Genomic DNA, 27,703 nt, shown 5'->3' on the forward strand with positions numbered 1-27,703 from the left:
CTTAGTGGCGTCATTTGATGTCGGGTCGCCATGACAATGCAACGCTGCAGGAGGAGGGTAGCTCCAGAGAAGAGACACCCCTCTCTCTTACACACACACCTTACCTTTGGCGAGGTCCGGGGACTCTGCAGCCCCTCCTATGGTTGGGTAGAAGTTGGATCTTGGCGCCAACAGGAGCAGGGAGAGTATGGCAGACAGTGACCATGGGCAACTGGAGAGCCGCAACACCTGTCCACTGCAACCAATGGGGGGGCCTAAACTTGGGGCCACTAGGCACGTGCCTAGTGTGTCTAATGGGTAATCTTGCACTGCTTGCAGGCAAACATCATCATGCTTGAAAACGCGAGGTAACTCTCAATGTATTACTTCTAAATAAATAAATACCAAACTTAAACTTTAACACTGTCCTTCCTACTTCCTAGATCAAAGTTCACATTTTATTGGAAAATATATGCGCTAGATATTTAATCATGTCTTTGTTTCTCAAAATGTTAATTGAGGTACTGCAGAAGTTGTATGCACATGTTCACCTAGGAAATTAATTTGCAAGTTTGTATTGTGGACTTTTTTTCTCCAGTGACTTGAACACAACAGGTTCTTGCTGCGTGCTGCCATGTTATCCTAAGAGATGTCTTATCTATGCAAGAATGTCTGGGATGTGAAGCACATGTGGATACACCACATCTGCTATAATCCCCTTGCCAGGAATCGTACATGCATGATTCATATATTTTGAAGAGGAGCATATATTTTTCTTGATATTTCTAATTGTAACCTATGGTCCCCCACCCTAAAGGGAGAATCACCGCTGTTACCTGGTGATGGTGCTACCTGTTAGGTTCTCAGGAGGTTCTGAGCATCCGCCGGTGTTGTTTGGGGATTAACAGGACAGGCTTTAGGGATCTTGACAGCTCTTTGCTCGGTGTTGCAGTACCTCCATTCCCACAGGGCCTATAGGAATAGGTGCAGTCCTCTGTGGAAAACACTCACTCCTTCCCTGAAGAAATTGCAGCCTCAGACAGGAGTATAAAAACAGGAACGGAACTTTATTGCAGCAAGCACAGCAGTACACAGCATACCTCCCAGGCATACTCTTTACTTTGGTCCCTGGACTCAACCCCCAGGGCTTGAGGCCCCAAACGTCTATTCCTGACTCCCATACTCCCTGGTGGAATATGGGGTAGCTGTTCCCACTCCACTAAAAGAGGGGAAGGAAGGAGAACCAGATCTCTGGCTCAACACTTCCAACTCACTCATCAATTTAGTACCCAGGGGAGGGTCCTAGGTCTGAGCCCCTATAGGGCAGCACCCAGGCCTTAGGCCCACCCCCCTGTTACTCAAAGGAGTTGTTTACTGCAACAGCAAGTAGCATAGATTTAACCCTAACACTGCCTGCGCTGGTTCCAGGGCTTATGTGTTAGGCAGGGCAGATTAGTAGCCAGGGGGGACCTGGCTACATGATGTTGCTTTTTTTTTTTTTTTTAATGCCCGGCAACTATTTAACTCGCTCCAAATAAAATGCACAGACTATAGTGATCTAGTGCGCTTGTGTGTGTATATCAAGATCTCTATAATTGTAGTGCATAAATGATGTAATTTAAAATGAAAAATGGATCAGGGTTTGAGAGGTACATCATCCTTAGGAAAATTGCTCATCACAAGCACTTCCTTTTGTGAAGATTTTCACATAAAGGATCTTTAAATGAACCAGGTAAGACTGGTGAATAAGAACTGCATATTCTGATACATGTTATTTTATTTAATTAAACTCTTTATTGTCTTTTTTGTGTGTGTGATCTGTTATTCAAATTCTGCTCCTCTGTAAATGCATAACATGATAAGCTTGACATATTAGAAAATCTAATAAATATCATGGTTCATCATTATGGAACCATTAACCCTTTCCGTGCCTCTGTTGTATACTAGCTATGTCACAGGAGCTGCTCCTCAAGGGGCCAATGTGATATTCCCCGTATGTCACAGGCATTCTACCCCACCCTGTGCTGCTGCCACTGGGGTTTTAATTCAGCTCCCACTGGCGGCATTAGCTCATCTGCGCTTCCTTGAAGGGCAAATGAGCACAAATAACTCCATTCCAAATATTTTGTGCACCAGCCAACCAGTAACAAAAACGTTGCTCAACATAGCATAGCCTAGGGTTACCAGCAATGATGTTGCAGGAAGACTCGTTTCAGAATATAAAAAAAATCAAAATAAATTAAATACAAAAAACTGCATCATATTTTATTATGGCACCACTGAATATTCTATGTTTTGGTTTTATAGACTTGTTTAACTTTGAGTGTGATGAAATAAGGGAATAGTCCGTGTTGAATTCCTTCTTTTCACAAGAGCACATTTACCTTTGTCCTTGTTTTTACTTTTTGGGAAACAGGTGTCCCTCGTTACCTGTCTTTAAAACAACCCTAAACAATATTTTCTTTTTACATTTCTCATTTCGTTATAGCATAAATGGGAAAAATTACATACAACACTGAAGGATTCTAGACCTCAGATTATGTGTAGATAGCTCAACTGATAATATATCTTATACTATATTAGTGAAAGCACTGTATGTTTGCCTGCCTGGATGTCCGGTGTCCCTAGGGGAAATCTCATTGGTCCCTTGGGCCGCCCCCGCACACCTCTCATTGGCCTGAGGCGGAGTGACGGCCAAAGGACACACACACAGGGACACACACACAGGGACACACACACACACACACACAGGGACACACACACACAGGGACACACACACACAGGGACACACACTCTCCCCCGTCAGTTGGACCGCAGCTCACCTTCCACACCCCCCCCCCCTCCTCTCCCGGTGCCCCTCCTCTCCCGGCGCCCTCCTCTCCCGGTGCCCCTCACTCTCTCCCCCCTCCCCACCTCACCCAAATCCCCACGCTCCGCAACATCCCCAGCCGCACCATCACCCTCACCGTGCGCCGCGGAGGAAGTGCGGCCCTGCTGCTCAGCAGCAAACTCCAGGCTCCTTCCCCCTCGCGGCGCGGCCCGGGCCTCCTGCTCTCCCCATCACGTGCGCCGCTACCGGAGAGGGGAAGCGCGGTGCGGGACTCCCCATCACGTGTGACGCTACCGGAGAGGGGAAGCGCGGTGCGGGACTCCCCATCACGTGTGACGCTACCGGAGAGGGGAAGCGCGGGCCGGGCCTCCTGCTCTCCCCATCACGTGCGCCGCTACCGGAGAGGGGAAGCGCGGCGCGGGACTCCTGCCACTCTTGCCCCCACCCCCCCCAGCTTCCCGAACTCACCTCCTGCCCCAGCCAGATGCCACGGGGTCAAGGTAAGTCACACACCGTCTCCCACCCACGCACTGTCACCCAGTCACCCACACACCCACCCAGTCACTTTCACCCACCCAGTCACCCACCCACCCACTCACTCAGTCACCCACCCACTCAGTCACCCACCCACTCAGTCACCCACCCACTCAGTCACCCACCCACTCAGTCACCCACTCACTTAGTCACCCACCCACTCACTTAGTCACCCACCCACTCACTCAGTCACCCACCCACTCACTCAGTCACCCACTCACTCAGTCACCCACCCACTCACTCACTCAGTCACCCACACACCCACTCAGTCACCCACTCAGTCACCCACCCAGTCACCCACTCAGTCACCCACCCACACACCCACCCAGTCACCCACCCACACACCCACCCAGTCACCCACCCACTCAGTCACCCACCCACTCAGTCACCCACCCACTCAGTCACCCACCCACTCAGTCACCCAGTCACCCACCCATTCAGTCACCCATTCAGCCAGTCACCCAGTCACCCACCCAGTCAGTCACCCACTCACCCACCCAGTCAGTCACCCACTCACCCACCCACTCACCCACCCAGTCAGTCACCCACTCACCCACCCAGTCAGTCACCCACTCACCCACCCAGTCAGTGACCCACTCACCCACCCAGTCAGTCACTCACTCACCCACCCAGTCAGTCACCCACTCACCCACCCAGTCAGTCACCCACTCACCCACCCAGTCACTCACCCACTCACCCACCCAGTCACTCACCCACTCACCCACCCAGTCAGTCACCCACTCACCCACCCAGTCAGTCACCCACTCACCCACCCAGTCAGTCACTCACCCACCCAGTCAGTCAAGTGTCAGTCACCCACCCACCCAGTCACCCATTCACCCACCCAGTCAGTCTCCCACTCACCCACCCAGTCAGTCTCCCACTCACCCACCCAGTCAGTCTCCCACTCACCCACCCACCGACCCAACTCACCCACCCAACCACCGACCCAAAGTCACCCACCGACCCAAAGTCACCCACCCACCGACCCAAAGTCAAACCGACCCAAAGTCACCCACCCACCGACCCAAAGTCACATACCCACCGACCCAAAGTCACACACCCACCGACCCAAAGTCAAACCGACCCAAAGTCACCCACCCACCGACCCAAAGTCACCCACCCACCGACCCAAAGTCACCCACCCACCGACCCAAAGTCAAACCCACCCACCCACTCAGTCAAGTGTCACACACCCACCCAGTCACCCACACACTCAGTCAACTCAGTCACCCACCTAGCTGTCAAGGGGGGGGGGAAGCCTAACCCTGTCGTACGCCCCCCCAAAATTACATCCCGGGCAACGCCGGGTCTCTCAGCTAGTACAGTATAAAGCAGATGGAAATATTTTGTTGAGCAGTATTTGTACTCAAACATGTTACCCAACATGTACAGTAAGCTTGGCAATCATTGTGAGGTGCAGATCAGGTAAGGCAATGCCTGAGGTACATGTAGTAGAGATACTATCACAGCTATCGCTTTACCTGATCTGTTACTCTGCATTGATACAGTATGTACATTGCTCGCTCTCTGTAAAGTATCCCTATTGTTTATAAAGTTTTGGCCACAGATTGCTGTATTCTATAGATTTTCATATTGGTCTTTAGCAGGGTGATGTGTCTCCATGACTAGCCAATATGCAGTCTTAGGCCTCGGTCCCGCTGCGCTCGTTGGCGCGGGCGGCCATGTCGCGAGTTCCCCACCAGCAGGGGAATCCTCGCGAGCCGGTCCCGGTCCCCCCTGGCGGCACAGCTGACTACACGCTGTGGCGCGTCAGCCGCTAGGAGACACAAGAGAATGGTGTTTCCTAGCGTTGACGCGTCACGTGGTGTGGCTGTGAGCCAATGGGGAGGGGAGGCTTCGGGAGGAGGAGAGGCTTCGGGGAGCGGGGAGGAGTGTGGAGTGAAAGCAGATGAGTGCCTGTCTGTGTGTGTGTATGTGTGTGCCTGTCTGCGTGTGTGTATGTGTGTGTCTGAGTGCGTGAGTGCCTGCCTCTGTCTGTGTGTGTGTGTGTGTGTGTGTGTGTGTGTGTGTGTGTGAGTGCCTGCCTGTGTGTGCGCGCGTGTGTGTGTATGAGTGCGTGAGTGCCTGTCTGCCTGTGTGTGTGTGTGTGTATGAGTGTGTGTATGAGTGCCTGCGTGTGTGTGTTTAAAGTTACCCTCAGCAGCTCCAGCCCGAGTCCGTGGAGGGAGGGGGGGGGGGAGAGTAGCGGGTCCCTCCGCTCATGCCACGCCCCCCATCCCTGTCAAGCCTCCCACCTCCGGCTCCGGCTCCCGCTCCCTACCGCGGTCTGTGTATCTCAGCGCACCGCCTGTCTGCAGTGCGGGTGCGCTGACTCTGGGAGCGGGGCCTTAGCCATAGAATATAGCCTTAGACTCTTAGGCTGGGTCCATAGAGGGGGAAGCCGCGCTGAGCCGTGCGGACGCTCCGCGATGAGCCTCGTCATCCTCAATGAGGATGTCTTGAGAGGGGGCTCCCGGGAGCGTCCGTAGGCGTGCTGAGGCGCAGGGATTTTCAGCCGACAGCCGAAACTGTTTCTCAGCGCGCTGTCGGCTGAAAACACCCAATCAGCGCGAAGCAGCGTCATGACGTCGACGCCGTGACGTTGATGTTTCGCATGCTATTGGCCCAGCGACGTCAGTGCCCTGCCTCACCCCGCCTCCCGATCGCGCACGCTGGCTCGCCTGCCAGTACATGGAATCGCTCCTGATCGAGCAGGCGAGCCTCAGCATCAGCGCGGAGGAGCGCGGCTTCCCCCTCTATGGACTCAGCCTTAGACTATCAGTGAAGCGCTGGGGATTCACATCTTAATATTTAGAATACATGTTCATTTCACTGTATCTCTATTGTTGATTTGCTATCACCATTTTTTGTTTTTTTAACCACATTTGGGTTTGTGTTGTACACCTTTTTTCACTGCACTTTTGAATAGGGGAGATTTCACTTTCCACATTATTTGGTTATAGCCTTCCCTATCCCCTGCAGCTCGCGATGATTGCCAAGCGTACATGTCATGTGTCTGTTCATAACCGTTTCTGAGGCAGATGTATTACTTAACAGAGGACTAATGTTCAATATTGGCCTCCCAGGAAAGTACTATAATTGCTCCCTATTTTCTGTGTTACTCCATACAGATGGAATGTGGGTTCTACAAATCTGTCAATGTAGTTGATGTAATCTGGTATGAGTAGCTCACTGCTACACTAAATATAATGTAACAATGGGTACACTCAAGGGGGCTGGAAGTAGGTGTACGAGGGGTGCTGCAGCCACCTCCCCTCTCACACCAAGTGTATTAATTTTTCTTTGTGGTAATGTGTGAATATTAATGATTTTGTATGTTTTGTAGAGCACCCCCACCCCAAAAATGGTTAACATAACCCCTAATACTGGTGAATTTACCAGTATCACTTCATTGTTTCTACACAGGGTTTTAATGGCCTTTCAATAGGAAGCTGCAACAGATGATGTTGAGGCTTACCATTGGTCTGTGTGACGGGGGAGGTTTGAATGGCCATTCTGTTTGTCCTGGAGGTGCTGAGACACTGGTAAGGGGGAGTCCCCAGAGCTGAAATGAACTTGGTTCATCTCTGGAAGACCCCCTGGTCACGCCCTGTCAAAAAAAAAAGGGTTTAGAAAATAATCTGATCAAGTCCTTGCCCGAGTATGAGTGGGTTGTGGTTTCAGAGGTCTGTAGCGCGCTGGACAAATAGAGGGTTAGATCCAGAGAACTTCATTCAATCTTTTTTTATCCTGATGTTACCCCCATTTAACGCATCAATAGTTGTAACGCTTATACACAAAGGTGATTAGCGTAACGATGCACTCGAGTTAACCTGAGAAATATCGGATCGCTAACTTTTAATGGACGTTTGCTTTACTCGTATGTAAATCCGAACCATTAAAACACCAGTAACCCCTTAATCACTGTAGCGGTTACTGCCGTTTATATAATAAGGGGTTACTGGTGTTTTAATGGGTTGGGTGAAGGGTGTTAGGTGTTGCGGGAGGGATTAATCCCTCAATTACCTTAACTGTTTCTACTCGCTAAAGTGATTAAGGAAAAAAGAGGAGCAATAGTTCCAAATCAGAGTGTGTAATCCTGGTCCAGATGATATCATTCTATGCATGGACCATATGAGAGTTTAGAATAATAAATTGTTTGGGTAAATGTCCGCACACATCAATGTAGTCTGCTTGTTGAGCCACGATCATAATCAGAAAATAGTCCGATTTTAGTCTCCAGAACACGCCCGGACGGAATGTCTGTGATGCGACAAAGTGGTAACTCCACACCCCCTCACTGCTTGTGGGATAAAGTACTGAAGTTAGACTAAATGCCTACAAATGTCACAAAAACGGACCTTGAGAGCATGGTAAGATAAATCACACAAAGATATTACTTGCAACCCTCCAATCCAAGTGTCCATGTGTCCCATGGCTTGGCGTGCTTCCAGCCTTCGTTGAAGTCGGATACCGAAAGTACTTCCCATGGGGCAAGAATTAGGTGGAGCACTGCTCAAAAAAATGATGGAGGCTGGATCATAGAATAAACATTTATTAGGTCTTCAGCAACATACCAAAAAGAAGTAGTGGGACAGTCTGTAACGCGTTTCTCGCAATACTGCGCTTTGACAAATTATGTAAATGTTGGTGCCACTGAAGAGGAGGATGAGGAAGGCCTTCATCCTGGCAGGGGGAAGTACAGTTTTTATTTACTATAGGGTTGCTGGCTGTTGATTGTATTTGAATAGGCAAAAGCGCTATTAGTAAGAAATGGCTAATAGGTCTTTTGCCCATTACTGTGTGTAGTGGAGATGGGGGGATGGGTTGTTGGGGGTAAAGGGGGTGTATAGTAGGGTGTCCATTGTTTGCCGTTGTGGGCATAGATAGCCGCTGGGCAATCAATGGATGACATGGCTAGTGTTTGTTTTGATTGTATTGTGTTTGATTGTATTGAGGGGTGGGTGAAGGGAGTTGTAGCCTGAGGTGGGTGGTTAGGCCTCCCGGGTGGTAGCGGGAAGGGTTAACCCCATAATTTTCTTAGCAGTAAGAACCGCTAAGGTAATTAAGGGATTAACCCCTCCCGTAACCCACCCGGAAGGCCTAACCACCCACCCTGGGGCAACTACAACTTCACCCACCCCCTCTACCCCCAACAAAAAGGGTACTTTTGTTTATCCCCTTAATTACCTTAGTTGTTAGCCACTAAGGTAATGAAGCTACTTTTCTTTTTATTATATAGGATTGAAGCAGTGGGTTTGCTGAACCACATTAATTTCAGGTCTGGGGACTTCCTGCTTTCCAAAGTACAGGGTAACCGGTATGGGGTGTTAATATCTCCTGCAAGTTTAAATGTCCCGGTCACGTGGGCCGTGATGCGGACATTTAAACTTGCAAGAGATACCGGCACCCGGTACAAAGGCCTGTAACTCGGGAAGCAAGGTGTTCCCGGACCTGAAGTGAATGTGGTTCAGCTCCGAAGACCCCCTGCTTCAATACTATGTAATAAAAAGAAAAGAAAAATAGCGCGATCGTTTGTAAGAGCTGGTCAGAGAGAGGGACCGCATTTGTCTGCTCTCACTGCGCAGCTCTTCCAGACTGGTGCTGCATGGTTGGATTAATGCAGCAGGAGTCCCATGCAAAAGCAGGGACAACGCTGTTTTAGTCCTGATGGGGAATTCCCCCTGTGCTGCAATTGGCTGTGATCAGGCCGCCCGTGGGCTGCGGTTCAGCCGCTCTAAGTGCAGGGCAGGGTGGAGATGAATCGTGCTCCATCTATACTTGATAATTTTAAGTTCAATTTGGAAAACAAATAAAACAAATACATTTACATGTGAAAGACAAGAAAAAAAGACAAGCACGGCCTTCTTTAAAAAAAATGCAAAAAAAATATATATTGTGAGCCACATTTTTCTAAAGAAGTCCGTGCTTGTCTTTTTTTTATTGTCTTTCACATATTTGGGGAAAAACCGAGGAACCCGGCCTTAGAAGACACAGCATTGTGACCTTTTTTACTATTACTATTTTATCTGGGACTTTAAGTTGAGCACGAAATACATTTACATGCAACATAAATCTGCAGTGGATGGACGTTTCTGGGTCTTCCTGACATGTGAAACCATATTGAATTGTGGGTATTTTTTAGTCACACCGTTTAAATCATAAATTAAGTATTTACTGTAAGTTTAAAGTTCCTGCGTCACATGACTGGGACATCTAAACTTGCAGGAGATACCGGCACCTGATCGTAGAATCAGAACAGGATGTAATTTCTCTCCAGAAGGACTTGGAGAGACTGGAAACTTGGGCAGGTACATGGCAGATGAGGTTTAATACAGATAAATGTAAGGTTATGCATTTGGGTAACAAGTAAACAGGCAATTTACAAAGTATATTGGGATAAATTGGGGGAATCCTTGATGGAGAAGGACGTAGGAGTGCTTGCAGTTAGCAGGCTTAGCAATAGGGCCCAATGCCATGCAGTAGCTGCAAAAGCAAACAAGATCTTATCTTGCATTAAATGGGCAATGGATGGAAGGGAAGTAAACATAATTATGCCCTTCTATAAAGCATTAGTAAGACCACACCTTGAATATGGCGTACAGTTTTGAGTACCACGCCATTAAAAAAAAGACATTATTGAACTAGAAAAAGTGCAGAGAAGAGCCTCCAAATTAAAAAAGGGGAATGGAAAATCTGATTTATGAGGATAGGCTAGCTAAACTAGATTTGTTTACATTACAAAAGAGGCATCTAAGTGTGACAACCGGGGAGTCACGCCGCCCTCGGCGTGCTCCCCACTCACCTGCAGCTCCGTCGGGTCCTCCCGCGGCACGCAGGCAGCCTTCCTCCAGCACGCCGATCGCAGCTCCACGTGGGCGCGCGCGCACACCAGTGCTCCTCTTCTGATGTTGGCCATGCGGGCATGCCCGGTCACGCGCCCGCAAGCGCAACTACATGGAGGCGCGGCCACACGGAGGCGCACCAGCCTCTTAAAGGCACAGCACCTCAAACCATTGCTGCAATCAAATGCAGCCTAACTACTGGGCTTTATTGCTCCTCCCCTGGGAGACATGCTGGACCTATCCCTGCCGAAGCCTGGCCCTTCCACACACCCCCACCTTGCTGCCCTGCCATTGGACCCTCTCTCCTACATATACCCTACAGTTTCACTAACTCGTCGGCTGAGCATAGAACCAGTTGTTCTCATTACTCTCTGCCTCCCTAGTCCTGTCTTGTCTTGTTTTGCAGTCTTCCTCGTGTACCGAACCGGCTTCCTCTACGACTCTCCGCACCTCTGGCACCCCGAACTTGGCATACGGCAATACGACTCTCCGCACCTCTGGCACCCCGAACTTGGCATACGGCAATACGACTCTCCGCACCTCTGGCACCCCGAACTCGGAAAACGGTAAAACGATTACGTCTCTCTCTAACCCCAGACTTGGCTAACAGCACCCACTACCATCCGTACCTCTCCTGCCCCGACTCGGACTCCCAGACCATTCTACTCTCAAGACGTGCCCTCGTGGCTGTGGGTGGCGTTATATCCTTTCCCACCTCAGCACCACGGTCCCGCCTCTTTTGTGGTGAGCTCGACCTGACATTATGCTCAGCCCAACAAACATGGACCCCGCTGAGGTGGAGCGTACTTTAACTTCCCACTCGAATCTCTTCGCCAGGCTAGAGACTTATCTGGAACAAAATACGGATGGATTTGCTTCAGCAGAGACTTCATTCCCTTACCGTTCAAGCCCGAGCTTCCAGTCGGGGACCTTCACCAATGGCCTCAACGTCCTCCGCAACGGTCTTTGCATCTCCTCCATCTGCTATGGAACCCCGAATTCCGACCCCCAACCGCTATGCTGGGGACCCCCAAGGATGTAGGGGCTTCCTTAATCAATGTTTCATCCAATTCCAACTCTCACCCTCTCGTTTTGTCTCCTCAACCTCTAAGGTCGCCTATATCGTGGCTCTTCTCTCCGATGAGGCGCTGGCCTGGGCCTCCCCCATTTGGGAACAACAATCTCCCATCACGCAGGACATCGACCTCTTCGCCCGTGAGTTCCGAAGAGTCTTTGACACACCTGGACGGCAGTTAACGGCAGCTTCCTCCCTCCACCACATAACCCAGGCAGATCGTCCCGTCGCCCGGTACGCTGTGGAGTTCCGCACCCTTGCTGCCGAGACGGGGTGGCACAATGAAGCACTATCTTCGGCGTTTTGGCAGGGCCTGGCGGAGTCCCTAAAGGATGAGCTTGCGGCGCGGTAACGTCCTACTGACCTAGAGGATTTGATCGCCCTTTGCATTCGGGTGGACCAGCGTCTGCAGGAGCGGAGGACTGAACGTTCTTGTCACCGTCAACGGGTTTCAAGGTCTCCCGTCCCATCGTTCGTGTCTCCAGCACCTCCGTCTTTGGACGTCCCGGAACCAATGCAATTGGGAGGGAATAAGCTGTCCTCTGCCGAGAAACAACGCCGGCGCAGTGCAGGTCTCTGTATGTACTGTGGCAATTCCGGTCACTTGGTGCTCCAGTGTCCCCACAAGCCGGGAAATGCCAAATCCCAATGAGATCCCGGGGAGTCTTGTTGGGAACACTGCCTCTCTCCCCCATCATCAAGGATGTCCTTCCCACCAGGATCCTGCTGCCAGTGACGCTCTCTGGAGAGGGGTTTCATACTCAAGCAATGGCATTTGTGGACTCCGGCTTCGCAGGCAATTTCGTCGATCAAGCCTTTGCTACACGGAACAATATTCAACTTACCAGCAAGAGGATTCCAATGAGCCTGGAGGCCATTGATGGTTGACCTCTACAGCCGGCCTTCATCACGCTACAGACGGTGCCTCTCCTACTGCAGTTCGTCGGGGCTCATACGGAGACCATTACCCTCGATGTCATCCACACTCCCTCCGTTGAGTTGATTCTGAGCCTTCCTTGGCTCCAAGTTCATAATCCTCACATCGACTGGACCAACCGGGAACCCATCCAGTGGGGTGCTCAATGTGCCAAGACCTGTACCAGGCTGTCCCAGAGGGTTGGAGGTTTGTGTACCTTGCCAGAGGAGGTCAACTCCTTGCCCACTGTATATGTGGAATTCCGCGATGTGTTCGACAAAGCACGATCCGAGGCCCTACCTCCGCACCGACCTTTCGACTGTCTGATCGACCTGCTGCCCGGGGCAGTTCTTCCCAGAGGGTGATCCTAGCCACTCTCTCTCCCAGAGACTAAAGCCATGAACACTTACATTGCGGAGAATTTGGAGAGGGGTTTCATCCAAAAATCTTCTTCCCCAGTTGGAGCGGGCTTCTTCTTTGTAAAGAAAAAGGACGGGTCTCTTCGTCCATGCATCGATTACCGGGGCTTGAATAACATCACGCGCAAGAACCGCTACCGCTGCCTTTGATTTCAGAGCTCTTCGACCGCCTTCAAGGAGCAACCATTTTTTCTAAACTGGACTTAAGGGGCGCTTACAATTTGGTAAGGATTCGTGAGGGGGACGAGTGGAAGACTGCATTTAACACCCATGACGGCCATTATGAATACCTGGTCATGCCATTTGGCCTGTGCAACGCACCAGCAGTCTTTCAGGACTTCGTCAATGAGATTTTCCGGGACATTCTTAACAAGTTTCTCATTGTTTACTTAGACGACATCCTAATCTTTTCTAAGTCCGTCCAAGAACACATTAAACACGTTCAGCAGGTGCTGTTACGCCTCCGGGAGAACCATCTCTTTGCGAAATTGGAGAAATGCCAATTCCATCTGACGTCCGTGGCGTTCCTGGGATACATTATCTCTGACTTCGGGTTCACTATGGATCCAGCGAAACTAAAGGCCATTCTGGACTGGCCCCGTCCGACCACCCTTAAAGCCGTGCAACGCTTTCTAGGTTTTGCAAACTACTACCGTCGCTTCATTCACAATTTTTCCACCACGGTATCTCCCATCACTGCTCTAACCAAAAAAGGTGCAGATCCCTCTTCATGGTCCGAATCCGCCATTCAGGCATTTAATCTTCTCAAGAAGGCTTTCGTGTATGCCCCGATCCTCACCCACCCAGATCCTAATCTGCCATTTACACTGGAAGCGGATGCCTCTGACGTCGGGGCTGGCGCCATTTTGTCCCAAAGGACTTCCCCCTTAGCAAGATTACACCCATGTGCCTTCTTTTCTAAGAAATTTTCTTCCGCAGAACGGAATTATGATGTCGGTAACCGGGAGCTCTTGGCTATCAAGTTGGCATTAGAGGAATGGAGACACCTCTTAGAAGGCACGGAAACTCCCATAACCATCCTCACAAACCATAAAAACCTGCTCTATTTAGAAGGGGCACGTCGACTGAGCGCCCGACAAGCCCGCTGGGCGTTATTCTTCTCCCGCTTCAATTATTTCATCTCTTTCGTCCCTGGCTCCAAGAACCTGAAAGCAGATGCCTTGTCACGACAGTTCCTTGCAGAGGATAGGTCGGAAGAAATTTATCGTATCCGCCAACTCCTTTGACGTCATGGACAAGATCCGATCCGAGCAATCTCAGGCTCCTATGGGGCTTAAGGTCCCGGAGGGAAGACTCTACACCACACTGCAACATCGCAAGAGAGTCCTCGAGTGGTGCCATTCCTCTAAATCCGCAGGGCACCCAGGGATACGGAAGACCAACGACCTCATCCAACGAACCTTCTGGTGGCCAGGGATGTCTAAAGATGTGGAGGAGTTTGTGAAGGCATGTGGCACATGTGCCCGCAACAAAGTACCTCGGGTTAAACCAGCAGGCCTCCTTCTTCCATTAACCATCCCAGATCGCCCTTGGAACCATATTTCTATGGATTTTATCGTGGATCTTCCCACTTCCAAAGGGATGAATACTATCCTCGTTGTTATTGATCGCTTTTCCAAGCAGACTCACCTTGTTCCCTTGAGAGGTCTTCCGAATTCCCCCAGGCTCGCGGATGTTTTCATCCACGAAATCTTTCGTCTCCATGGAGTGCCATCGACCATCGTCTCGGACAGGGGGTCCCAATTCATTTCAAAATTTTGGCGAGCCTTTTCACTAAAAATGGGTATTTCATTACAATTCTCCTCAAGATACCACCCACAGACCAATGGGCAGACGGAGAGAGCCAATCAAAACCTGGAACAGTATCTTCGTTGCTTCATAACCGATACACAGGATGATTGGGTGGATCTGCTACCTTGGGCCTAGTTTGCCCTCAACTCCCTACGTAATGACTCCACTCAAGAATCTCCCTTTTTTGTAAATTTTGGGTTTCAGCCATCCCGCTTACCCTCCTCCCCCCTATCCTCTGGGGTACCAGCGGTTGACAAACGTATCACCCGGCTGAAAGACTTATGGAGGAAGATTCAGGAGAACCTAAGAGTGGCTACTGGAAGACAGAAACTCCAGGCAGATCGCCATCGACGCTTGGTTCCGGAATTCTCTCCGGGAGACAGGGTGTGGCTATCATCCAGGAATATTCGTCTAAGAGTCCCCACTATGAAGCTGGCACCCAAGTTCCTCGGTCCCTTTCCCGTGCTTAGGAAGATCAATCCGGTGGCATATCGCCTGCATCTTCCGCCCTCAATGAGGATTCCTCCGTTTTTTCATGTATCCTTGCTAAAACCTGCATTTCAGAGTCCTCGTTTCTCCAAGACCACTTCTCCTCCACTCCCCCTTCTGATCCAAGGGCAACAGGAGTACGAGGTCCAGTCTATCCTGGATTCAAGGATCTCCAGAGGAGGAGTACAATACCTGGTCCACTGGAGGGGATTCGGACCTGAGGAACGCTCATGGGTTCCCCACCGAGATCTCCACGCTCCTCGACTCGTCCAAGCATTCCATCGTAGGAATCCTTCCAAACCGTACCATGGACGCTCGGAGGTACTGTGACAATCGGCGTGCTCCCCACTCACCTGCAGCTCCGTCGGGTCCTCCCGCGGCATGCAGGCAGCCTCCCTCCAGGACGCCGATCGCAGCTCCACGTGGGCGCGCGCGCACGCCGGTGCTCCTCTTCTGATGTCGGCCCTGCAGGCATGCCCGGTCACGCGCCCGCAAGCGCAACTACACGGAGGCGCACAGCCTCTTAAAGGCACAGCACCTCAAACCATTGCTGCAATCAAATGCAGCCTAACTACTGGGCTTTATTGCTCCTCCCCTGGGAGACATGCTGGACCTATCCCTGCCGCAGCCTGGCCCTTCCACACACCCCCACCTTGCTGCCCTGCCATTGGACCCTCTCTCCTACATATACCCTACAGTTTCACTAACTCGTCGGCTGAGCATAGAACCAGTTGTTCTCATTACTCTCTGCCTCCCTAGTCCTGTCTTGTCTTGTTTTGCAGTCTTCCTCGTGTACCGAACCGGCTTCCTCTACGACTCTCCGCACCTCTGGCACCCCGAACTTGGCATACGGCAATACGACTCTCCGCACCTCTGGCACCCCGAACTTGGCATACGGCAATACGACTCTCCGCACCTCTGGCACCCCGAACTCGGCAAACGGTAAAACGATTACGTCTCTCTCTCTAACCCCGGACTTGGCTAACAGCACCCACTACCATCCGTACCTCTCCTGCCCCGACTCGGACTCCCAGACCATTCTACTCTCAAGACGTGCCCTCGTGGCTGTGGGTGGCGTTATATCCTTTCCCACCTCAGCACCGCGGTCCCGCCTCTTTTGTGGTGAGCTCGACCCGACACTAAGATGGGATATAACTTTATATAAATATATTCAGGTACAATACAAGGAGCTTTCAAAAGAACGATTTGTCCCAAGGACAGTACAAAGGACACGGGGTCACACCTTAAAGTTGGAGGAAAGGAGATTTCACCAGCAACAAAGGAAAGGGTTCTTTACGGTGAGGGCAATTAAAATGGGCTACCCTTTTATTTTCTGTACCCCTCCCCATCTTTTTTTCATAGAAAACTCAAATAAAGAAAAGTTTAAAAAAAAGTGGAATTCATTACCCATGGAGACTGTGATGGCAGATACAATAGATATCTTCATAAAAATGTTGGACATCTTTTTAGAAAGGGAAGGTATACAGGGATATACCAAATAAGTAAAGATGGGAAGGATGTTGATTCAGGGAGAAATCTGATTGCCAATATTTGGAGTCAGGAAGGAATCAGATGATATTTCACTGGGGATTTTTGCTTGCCGTCCTCTGTATCAATATACTGTAAGTATCTGCCGTCTAAATTTGGCATAGGTTGAACTTGATGGATGTATGTCTTTTTTCAACCTCATCTACTATGTATCTATGTATCTATGTAACTCTATCCTAATTTTGATGACAAATCCTGGTCTGGGTTTTAGGCACTATTTTAATCACAGAATTTAGCCACAAAGGTTACTATAGCAATATCTACAATGGTGTTATTTTAATGTGTTCTGTTGGACCCCATGTTACCAGAAGTTGCCTGAGAGCAATTGGTTAATCGCAGATATTGTTTTGGCCATATGAGTTAATGTAACATTCCAAAAAGGTTATTACTTGTTATACTGTACGTCTATTAATTACATATATTCTATAAACTATTAGTGTATGTAAAAATAGAAGACTTGCCTCAGCAATAGTATTTTCATATATGTTGGGTAGATGGATTGAGATTCTGCAACGTCACAATCAATTATTAAGTGGTTCTGTTGAGTCATATTACATTTTTAAAGTGTTCCATAGTTGTACCCTATAAACCAGGGGTTTATACACTGCAAAAAATATTTTCTCTATGAAAATGTTCCCTGACGTACGTTAATATGCCTGCCTGTAATCAACATGCAAATTCAATTTCTACTGGTACTGATGTTGTCTTAAAATAGTCATTACTGCTACTTAAAGCAATCATTTGTTTTATATCACTTGAAAATTCAGATGACACTAACATAAACCTTGCTTTCAGTAATTTGGGGTATTTTTCTATTCCCGAGATAACAAAACGTAAAAGAAATTCAGGCATATATTAAAGGGATTACCAGGCATCACCATAGAAAATGCAAAAGCTACACTAACAAGAAAAATATCAATAACTTATCTTTAGGAGTTTTGGGGGGGGAAAAAGATATTACACTTGGAAACAATTTGTGCACATTTAGTTCAATTTAAATACCTTTTCAAGTGTTTGCTTATATAATATATGTAAAAATGTTTTTTTTTTGTCCTAAGTCCTCATGTATAACCATTATAATGTATATAATATTAAATATTCCAATATACAGTATAAAATTCATGAATGATTACAGATAATATATTACACATAAATAAATATGTATATGATACATTTGATCTTGAGAATGATCAAGTTAGTGCTGATTTCTCATATATCCCAGTAATTGTTTCCTTATCTTTTTAATATAAAATAAATAATGCGCAGCAGTGTTTCACACTTTGACATTCAAATGATTAGATCAATTTTCCTTTTTAATGTAAGAAGATTGAGGAGCCAGCGTGAGCGGGAAGTGTGAGGTGACAAGACAGAGTTATTGAGGTCTGTCTTTGCTATTGTGACAGACCATGCTATCAGTGGGATAAAAACGTCCCTACCAATTTATTTTGCCATTGTTTCATGAGACCTGTGCTGCTGAGAGCAGACATAATTGAAACCGTTTGGTATTGATACTGCAGTACTACAGCTTTCATTATTTATTTTTTAAAATCTTAAATCCCGTAGAGAGACTATAAAACTTGCACCACGAAGCAAGGCATTCCACTCTCTTAACAATTCGGTGTTCTGTGTTTACTCACTTTCACTTGGTGTTGTCATTGAATGCAGGAAAAGCCATACCAGTGCAGCGAATGTAACAAGGCTTTTAGCCAGAAACGGGGCCTAGATGAGCACATGAGGACCCACACAGGAGAAAAACCATTCCAATGTGACGTAAGTTCGACTTTTTACTGTCTCAGAACTGTGAAACACACCAACCAGGAATGTTTTTTAACTTGGGACACGCGGGATACAATTAGCAACACTCCCCTCACCTTGATCTTGTGTTACAAATAACCCCTGTGGACTAAGCAACAGGATGTTTTTAAGCAAAGCTGTGCAAGTTAACCTTGCATCAGAAGGATCTCAATGTATCGATGTTGTATTACACAGAATGTGACCAGTTTTAAATCACAGCTTCTCTGCTGTGTGTGAAGGGGATATAAAGTACCGGAGACATTAAAGAGGCAATTCAAGCGGCACTTAAAAAAAATAATGGATTATCTTTATTGAAAACTAATGACCAAAGCTGCCAATCGATTCGTTCTCCCGTGATCGATCAGCAAAGATCCGGCTCCCAGGGTTCACTAAATGGCTGCCTTTCAGTTTCAATCAATCCTTCAATTGGTGTAGGTAACATTATCTATTGTTACAGTTTGGAGCTCAAACTGCTGTGAACATTGGCAACAAATGATCACAAAGGAAAGTGTTGCAAAGATATTGCACTGCTGGGAAAGCATGCTAAAACCGGCTACAATAATCAAAGGATGCTCAGTATATTAAAAATTAAAAATGGTATTAAGTGGTTCAATTCTGGGGCAAAAACATTGCTCAAGATGTAACAAAGCAAAAAACCCTATTGATTTCACTTATACTTTTTTTCTCTGATTATATCTGGTGCTGTTTTTTATCCTAGAATTGTTCCACTTTTGCCTTGATACTTGTGGGCCCCTAACACCAAGCAAAACTTTACCGAAGCACTCCCACCAGCCAATCACAAGATGTTTTCCCAAGCAATTCCAACCGATTAGGAATCGAAACAGCACCAGCCAATCATGCACTATAACACACGGGAGAGTGAGAAAAGGGGTTTAAAAAGGGTTAAACATTAAAATAAAGTTTTAAAATAGCACCAAAAGTTGCCTAAGAATGTCCTGTGAATAAATATTGATTTTTTTTTTTTTTTGCAGTGTATATGATACATTTTAATGGACCAACCAAATAGCGCTCCATGGATGTAGTTATAGTGTAATGGAAATAAAATGCTATACAAATTATTTTAAGGCAAGGGAAAAAAGCTGTATAGGCACCACATAAAAAGGTTTATGATATGTTATGCTACAACACAAGGGGTGATGTTACTTTTTAATCTAGTCATTTTAAACGTTTTAAATACAGGCATATAAATACAATTAGTAGCCCTGCGGGCGTCCTTGTAACATCACACTTTAACCACTGATTGCACACATGGACTTGTGAAGAAAAACATTAATTATGCACTGTGCCTTTTTTTTAGGTTTGTGATCTTTCCTTTAGCCTTAAAAAAATGTTGATCCGACACAAGCTGACTCACAACCCCAATCGTCCAATGGCCGAGTGCCAGCTTTGCCACAAGAAGTTTACAAGAAATGACTACCTCAAAGTGCACATGGAGAATGTTCATGGGGAAACAGATAGCTAATTTGCAGCTGCCTGTACTTAGAAAATGTATGTGTACTGTAATTCAGTCTTGCCCAGTTTTAAACTGATGTGCAAAAAGTGTCTATGCATGTACATGTATGAACATACACATAAGGACAAATGCAATGTGACATTGCTAAATGTTTCCCACCTAGAAGTGGCACTTTAAATATTACATCTATTTAAATGCTATACTCTTTCTATTGTATGTGTGCATAGCTGTTAAATCTGTTGTCTGTTTTCCTGCTATTTCTGCTCGACACTTCTGAGCACATTGTTGGCTTAAAAAGTGTTCTGTGTGCTAGAAATGCTTTAGATAATGTTGTAAACATTGTAAAGAACTACACCTCCCTGTTTTCATAGTTTTATTGTAGGTATTGTTTGTTTTAATGTGTGTCAATGTCAGTCAAATGTCTTTTGTTGCCTATTTCCGAGTAGTTGTGTACGCTAGATGGAAATGTTTGTTATGTGAAACACCGAATACTGTAGCAAAGAGCATTAGATTGCTATCTAAAATCACTGTTCGTGATATTCATCATGGCCAAAATTTGGTCAGAACACAAGTAGGTCTTTAGGTTTCTGCACTTGTTGGAGCTCAATTGCTAAAGCTGTTTGCCAAATTCTTTTCACCAATCCAATTCAGATCAATCAAGTATATTATTGTTTATTGAATATAAAACTCCCCTCAAGTATTCAAAATAAACCAATAGAAAAAAAAGCTTTTGTGATGGCTTCCATGGTTTATATGAAGTTCCAGTGAAGTGTGGTTGCATACAGATTTGTATTTATTTTCTCCCCTTCAACATCACATTGACACTTCTCTCTGGAGTTTCCTACAGTACATACAGTATGACATAAACATGTTTGCACTGAGATTGCAGAGATTTGTCCAACCTCCTTCTACTGCTGTCCGTAAACCCAACTCAATTTACAAACTTACATTGACACTAGAAGATGCATGTTGAAAATATCTCTTAGCATTAATTGTAATGCAAAATAAGTTTTAGAACATTATCTTTGCCATTTAGTGTTTGACGTATAAACAATTGCCTTTTCACCCCTTCCCTGCCAGGGAGGCAAGACACATTACCTGTGCAGCAGGTATGGCCTGGACGGACTCCACACACCTCGCTGCACAGGTAGGGCCCCGGGGGAGGGGAAGAGTGAGAGAGAGGGGAGAGTGAAATAAGGCGTAAGAGAAAGTAACAGAGAGAGGAGAGCCACACAGAGAGAAGGGGGGTAAGAGAGAGAGAGAGAATGCCTGACAACGGATACGCTGTGGCACTGAATTGGCGGCAAATACATTTCTTTGCCGCAGCTCAGCGGAAAGGAAAATGGGCTATTCTATGTTGTATATTGCTTACACAGCCTGAGAACATGTGCAAACCTTTTTTCCTGATTTTCATTACTCTCATCTGCAAAATTATAATGGATTACAAAAGCTAATTTAGACAAGAAAAGTAAAACATTTTAGCGATAAAGAAAAAACTGCCGAGCATTGTCTGTTAAGTATTAATTACTCTGTTACACTTATTTGAAAATTACATTTGCAGAATAAACATTCTTGTCCCATATATAGCCAAATATTATAATATTTTATCAAATGCATACACAGCCCACAAGCTCAGTATACAGAAAGAAAATCTAGTAATATGTCAGTGTACCTGTGAAAGGAAAAAGGGTAGAGACCTAAACATACTATAATGGATTTTGTGTATTATTATTTTTTTATCAATAAAAAGGTAATGTCATCTTTTGCGCCATCTGGTGTTTCATTTATACCTTGTCAAATGTTGTAAATTAGTCATCTGCATTCAATTGTGTTAAACAGGAGCGGATACATCAATAAATACCACACCATGCTTTTTATATATGGGCAGAAATCTTTTCGCTCATGCCAACTGTCCTAAAATATTGATCGCAACAGACAATAAGAGAATTAAACGTTTAAAAAGACAGAATTCTTTTTGTTAAAATTGTGTTCTAGAAAATAGTGAAAGGTTTTTTTTTTTAAATATGCCAAAGTGAATTATTTTTAAAATTCTGATAGATCTCCCTGGACATTATTTTGTAATTGTTTTTATGCTTTCATTAAAGAATTTGAGAGAGCATTTTAAATACTAAAGTATACCATGTTCTTGGAACATCTATGAATTTCCTTGTAGCCCACATGTAAACGTGTGGTAAGTTTAAATGCCTTAGTAATATACAGTAACATTATTTGCTGTACAGGAGGCTGCTGTTTTGGTGCCTAAGGAGAGATGGCAAAACTATTATTCCAAAAACAGTATTTCTACATTACCATTGATTGTATTCTCAACTGGGCATTTTGAACTGGATCCTGTAAGGGAACTTTTTATTATGACATTACAATGCACAAATAATAATCTTCATCAGGATGACCTTGATGAAAAGCAGTATTGTATTTATCGAAGGGAAAAAAAATCAATTTCCTTTATGTCTATTTGTGCACCAGTCTGTACAGTAGCTAGGAAACTTGAATACATACCTTGGTGTTTGTATATTCATCTGTTATTTCTCTGCTTGATCCTCTTGTAAGAAGCCCTGTTGCGTAACCCTATGGGTTCTCTGTTTCGCTAGAGCTGTACAATGCTGAGTTAACGTGATTTTCATGTATATAAATTAGATTAATATCGCTACCATTTATGAATAAATAATAATGTTTGAATATGTGGGTATCAGTTAAAAATATTGCTGCGGTTCTATGTCTTAAGAACACAAAATTTGAACGCCACTAATGTATATCGGCCTTTAGTGAATCTACCCTTAAGTTTCAGAGCTGGAGAACAAGTAATATATGCTCATATAACAAGGTATATACAATAGTAGGAGCAATATGTACTCTATAAGTGAACTACTCAAATGATACTACCAAAACAGTGTGGTTCATGTGGATGTACAAATAACAATATGCGGATAGCCCGATAAGAAGCAATTACATATAGTATGAGCATGAATCTCTCAGCTTCAAGGGGTAAGGAGAAGAAGTGTGAGCATCACACGAAACACGTGTTGGGGATATGACATCAGCTTGGCGTCCGTGAGCGGGTCTCATTGCGGAGTTTAGCAGCGCTGGTTGTTGCGGTAGCAGTCCGGTCATCACATAGAAGCACGGTTGTATAGGGAACAGGGGATCCTTGGGGCTTACATCTGTGCCTTTGTACTGTGTTATTTAACCCTTGGCACCCATTGGATTTTTGTCTGTATGTTGTGGATACACCCTTTACTTAACTACCTTGTTACTGTGCACATCAGACCTTACCCCTTGAAGCTGAGAGATTCATGCTCATACTATATGCAATTGCTTCTTATCGGGCTTTCCGTATATTGTTATTTGTACATCCACATGAACCACGCTGTTTTGGTAGTATCATTTGAGCAGTTCACTTATACATATTGCTCCTACTATTGTATATACCTCGTTATATGAGCATTAAGTGTTACTTACTACCACTCCCACCCGCTCCCTTAATAGGGGTTATTGCTTTCATATATTTTAGTCACACATGTTATATTGATTTTCACTTGTGTTTTAGCGTCATTATTTCAAATTATTAAAATGTTATTGTTTTGTATGCAGTGGATGCCTGTGCCATTTCCCTTGGCTAATGGGTATTATTTGAGCGGGAGTATATGGTCCCGTTTGACCATATGCAATTTTTCCGTTTTTGTGGACACCAGTTCTTTTATTAGATATTGTATCCTTATGTACATATTTATACTCTGTTCCTTTGGTGGATACTATATCTTTATGTACATTACTATTTCCTCTACCTTGAGTGCAATGTGAAAAGGGGACTGCTGTGACCTTGTCACTTTCTCTGTATCTTGATTAGTTGTTAACATGTTTACTGTTTTGTTTTTCAGTTTCCAGCCAGTCGTTCCCATCAGTCTGTATTATCGGGCACTCTTTTGTGCACTGGGCCCAAAAGAGATCCGCGTAACACCATGTAGGTCAGCTAGGTTTGTCTCCTTTAACACGGATTTGGAGGTTGGGCCGCAGGGGTTTAAGATGTAAGGATATAGTGCCAGAACGTTTTACTTGTAAATCTGTAAGCTTGGACACTTTGAAAATAATTGAGTTAATCAATGCCTTAAAGATGTATTTTTCTCATTGAGCAACAGTTTTTCCAGGGGTAATGGTTTTTGTTTTTTGTGAAATGGTAACTAGGTTGCTGTAGGTTGGTATTTGGTAGTGTAAACTGTAAGCACATTTTGACTTGACTTGTAAGGAACATCAGAGGTTTGGTCATTAGCCATATGGATCTGAAGGACAGAGGTAAGAGCCTCGACGGTGACTGGGGGACCAAGCCAAAGGTTATCGAGGATATGCTCCCCCTATTGGACTCCTTTGGGAAGTAGTATGGGCGTTAAGGCAGTTCCTGTTGCTGCTTAACCTTCTTCATAAAATGTATCTGGTTTGGGATATTTATACTCTCTTGGTTTAAGGCAGTGTGGTTATGGTTTATGGTTGACAGGGTCCAGTAGTTTCATATGATATGTTAATTATGGCTTGTGTTTGTTTATAGTCAACAATGGCTTTGGCCTTAACCTCTAATCCTCTGTGTGTATATTTATTTAAGGTTGGGCCAGGAAGGGGTGTGTTGCTTTCGGGAAGTCAGAGATTAATTTTCCTATCATGAGTTTATATGTTTTATACATTTATTGTATTATAATTCCCTGTATCATAATGTCTATTTTGTAAAACACTGTGTGCATTGCTGTCTGTTATCAGTAACTCCAAAGCTTTAGTTTCTGTATAGTCTATCAACAATGACCCAACGAGTCAAAATACTGCACCAAATGTATCAAGGAAAATATTCCCATTTAATTCAATTGGATTTTTTTCCTTTGATAAAACTGTTGCAGTTTTTTGGATTTTTTTTGCACCAGTTTGGCCTCAGTTTTGAATATTGGAGACTTTGATAAATGATAACTTTGAGACATTAATAAATCCCAAGTGGGTCTACAAAATGTACAGCCATGAGATCCATTTCTTCTTGTTCAGTTGGTACAGGGCACCCAGCCGAGCAACAACTGACAATGCTGCAAAGTGTAAGGCTAAGGCCCCGCAGTGTAAGGCTAAGGCCCCGCTCCCAGAGTCAGCGCACCCGCACTGCAGACAGGCGGTGCGCTGACATACACAGACCGCGATATGCGGTCTCTAGGGAGCGGGAGCGGGGGGTGGGCGGGAGTGGGAGGCTTGACAGGGAGGGGGGGCGTGGCTTGAGCGGAGGGACCCGCTACTCTCCCCCCCCCTCCCTCCCCGGACTCGGGCTGGAGCTGGAGCTGCTGAGGGTAAGTTTAAACACACACACACGCAGGCACTCATTCATACACACACACACACACACAGGCAGGCAGGCACTCATACACACAAACGCGCGCACACACAGGCAGGCACTCACGCACTCATACACACACACAGACAGAGGCAGGCACGCACGCACTCAGACACACACACAGACAGGCACTCACCTGCTTTCACTCCACACTCCTCCCCGCTCCCCGAAGCCTCTCCTCCTCCCGAAGCCTCCCCTCCCCATTGGCTCACAGCCACACCACGTGACGCGTCAACGCTAGGAAACACCATTCTCTTGTGTCTCCTAGCGGCTGACGCGCCACAGCGTGTAGTCAGCTGTGCCGCCAGGGGGGACCGGGACCGGCTCGCGAGGATTCCCCTGCTGGTGGGGAACTCGCGACATGGCCGCCCGCGCCAACGAGCGCAGCGGGACCGAGGCCTAACTCTTCTGCCGTGTGCTGTAAAACAAAATAAGGAACTTGGTGTGAATATTGTTTAGAGAACATGTACAAAAGCAAATTCACATTTTCTGGTAGCATATATGAGCTCATTTCTGGCTGACAAGTATATTATTGTTAATTTAAGAACTGAAGTTTTAAGCATCCCAGAACAACCCACAACAGTGACTGGCAAAAATTGAGTTTACAGTATGTTGAGTGATTCATCCACTACTGCTTTTGCTGAGCTATTTTTGTAGTTCAGAGTATTTTTTCTAAGATAAAATACAATTGAGTATTTTCTCTTCTAATGCAGAAAACCTATGGCTTAACAACCCATCTGCATCATTGTACAGCCGTAACGGGTGCAACTACTGTGCTATAGTAAATCCTTTGAGCTACACATGTGAGATTGTCTCAAATTTGGCTTTGCAAACATCTTTACAATTTGTTCAAGAAATTTGCATATTCATTAAAGTTTTTGCCATTTCACTGTGAATGTTTTTTTGCCCAATTATGTGAATAGGATCTTATATTAATTCCACCACAGCCAGCATTGGTTCCTGTTTGCCATGGTGCAGGAATTAGACGGTTCTCTCAAAGGGACTGACAGGTAGGTGGTGCTGGGCCTCTCGGCCTGCCCTAGAACTCTACTTGCAAACAGAGGAATTGAGGGAATGTCAGGATTCTCCTCCTGAATTCGCACGCTACAGTATAAAGGGGAGTGGGCTGGGTCTGGTATTGGGTATTGGGTATTGGGTAAAAGTAGCCAAGCAGCAGGATGGGGGAAGAAGGGGTCCGGAAAGGCTCTTTGTACTCTCAGAGGGGTTGAGGCTTGTTGTTCAGAATCCTTTTCTCTGTCGCAGTGTAAAGTCATTCAACGAAATCATCATCATCAGCCCCATGCTGATTGCTGAGGCGGGGAAGCTACTGTATATAGGTGTCTCATTACTTGTGCTCCATACAATGCACTTGCCCCTTATCTTGATGTTACAGCTATGATTACAGACAGACAGTGACACGGGATAATTGATGCTCAACATGGCAATTACAAGCACTGAAAGACTGCAAACAGTTTCCCTTAGGCAGCTCAGTAGCTACCAATCTCTAGCCAGCATACCACAGTATTACTTACTACAAAATCCAGTGTGAATTATGTATTTCTGTATTTGCAGTAAAGCTTCACATGCAACTTTGCTGAAGGGGGCACTTGAATTTTGCAGTCCAGAATTAGTTGCTAAAGATTGTCAAATTTTTCTCGAGCAGCAAAAATCCATATTTGCCAGTTTTGTGACCTTGTATAAAAATGTTACACATATTTACGCACTACAATAGATGCAATGGGTATATATTAAGGTGCAATAGTACTGATTCTGTACTACGGCATGAAAACTCCTTTTGCCTTGAATAGGAGACTCCATGCGGTTGTGCTGTATCGGCACTAGCGCATCTTAATACATTATTCCCAAGGTGTCACTGCAGTGACCAACTGAAGCCAGAGAGATTCAACTTTAGACTTTCCTATTTTCCTTGGAATATTGCTTTTAATGTACATTTTTATACAGGTAATACCTTTCTGAGTGCACTTCAGCCATAAAATAATTGAATAAATATTCACAAAAAGGGAAGATACAGTACAATATTACTGCAAATCCTTTAGTTAATTTGGTAAGTGTAAAATGCTCAATACTCAGACCATGTATTAGAAAACAGATCAGATTAAAATATTTGTTTATGTATTGTTATATAAGGGGTGAAAAAAAGACAAAAAGCCCTAGTGCTACATCCAACTTGACAAATTATATACCGGTAGTTAAATACGTATCTGCTTACGTTCTCATAAGGGAAGAAACATATGTTGATCTCCCCTATTTCCATTTCTTTTTAATATGGGAGCTATAACTGTGTATGTGTATGTATTTAGTATGTGTATAACTGTAACAATGGTCAGGATTCACTAAGTGCCACAATCTGCCGTTATCTCCCATTGACTTGAATGGCAGTCACCACCAGATCAGGGTGCGATACCCTGCATCGGTGCTTAGAGACGCACCCCCTATGTCTTTGTGGGAATTAGACTATATCGATCTATTGCTATCCAGTCTGGCAGTGAAAGGGATCCTATATTGCCTTGATGTCCTGATTTTGCTAACGTTGGTTAATGCGTGCATAAGAATGATTATACTGTATGTGAAAGTAAGGATTACAGTGCATACA

The 27,703-nt window shown here is 45.7% G+C and overlaps 1 protein-coding gene across 2 annotated transcripts in view; it reads left to right on the forward strand.

Annotated features, from left to right (window-relative positions):
• Nucleotides 1-21,477, forward strand: part of PRDM5 (PR/SET domain 5) — a 191,684-nt gene extending 170,207 nt beyond the window's left edge. For both annotated transcript variants that reach the window (XM_075616179.1, XM_075616189.1), the window contains 2 exons: nt 18,116-18,220; nt 19,563-21,477. In XM_075616179.1, coding sequence (XP_075472294.1) covers nt 18,116-18,220; nt 19,563-19,727 — 270 coding nt within the window. In that variant the 3' untranslated portion in view covers nt 19,728-21,477. The remainder of the gene's footprint in view (nt 1-18,115; nt 18,221-19,562) is intronic.
• The last annotated feature ends 6,226 nt before the right edge of the window (nt 21,478-27,703 follow it).

Source organism: Ascaphus truei, chromosome 1 (assembly GCF_040206685.1).
Source record: "Ascaphus truei isolate aAscTru1 chromosome 1, aAscTru1.hap1, whole genome shotgun sequence".
Taxonomy (NCBI): domain Eukaryota; kingdom Metazoa; phylum Chordata; class Amphibia; order Anura; family Ascaphidae; genus Ascaphus; species Ascaphus truei.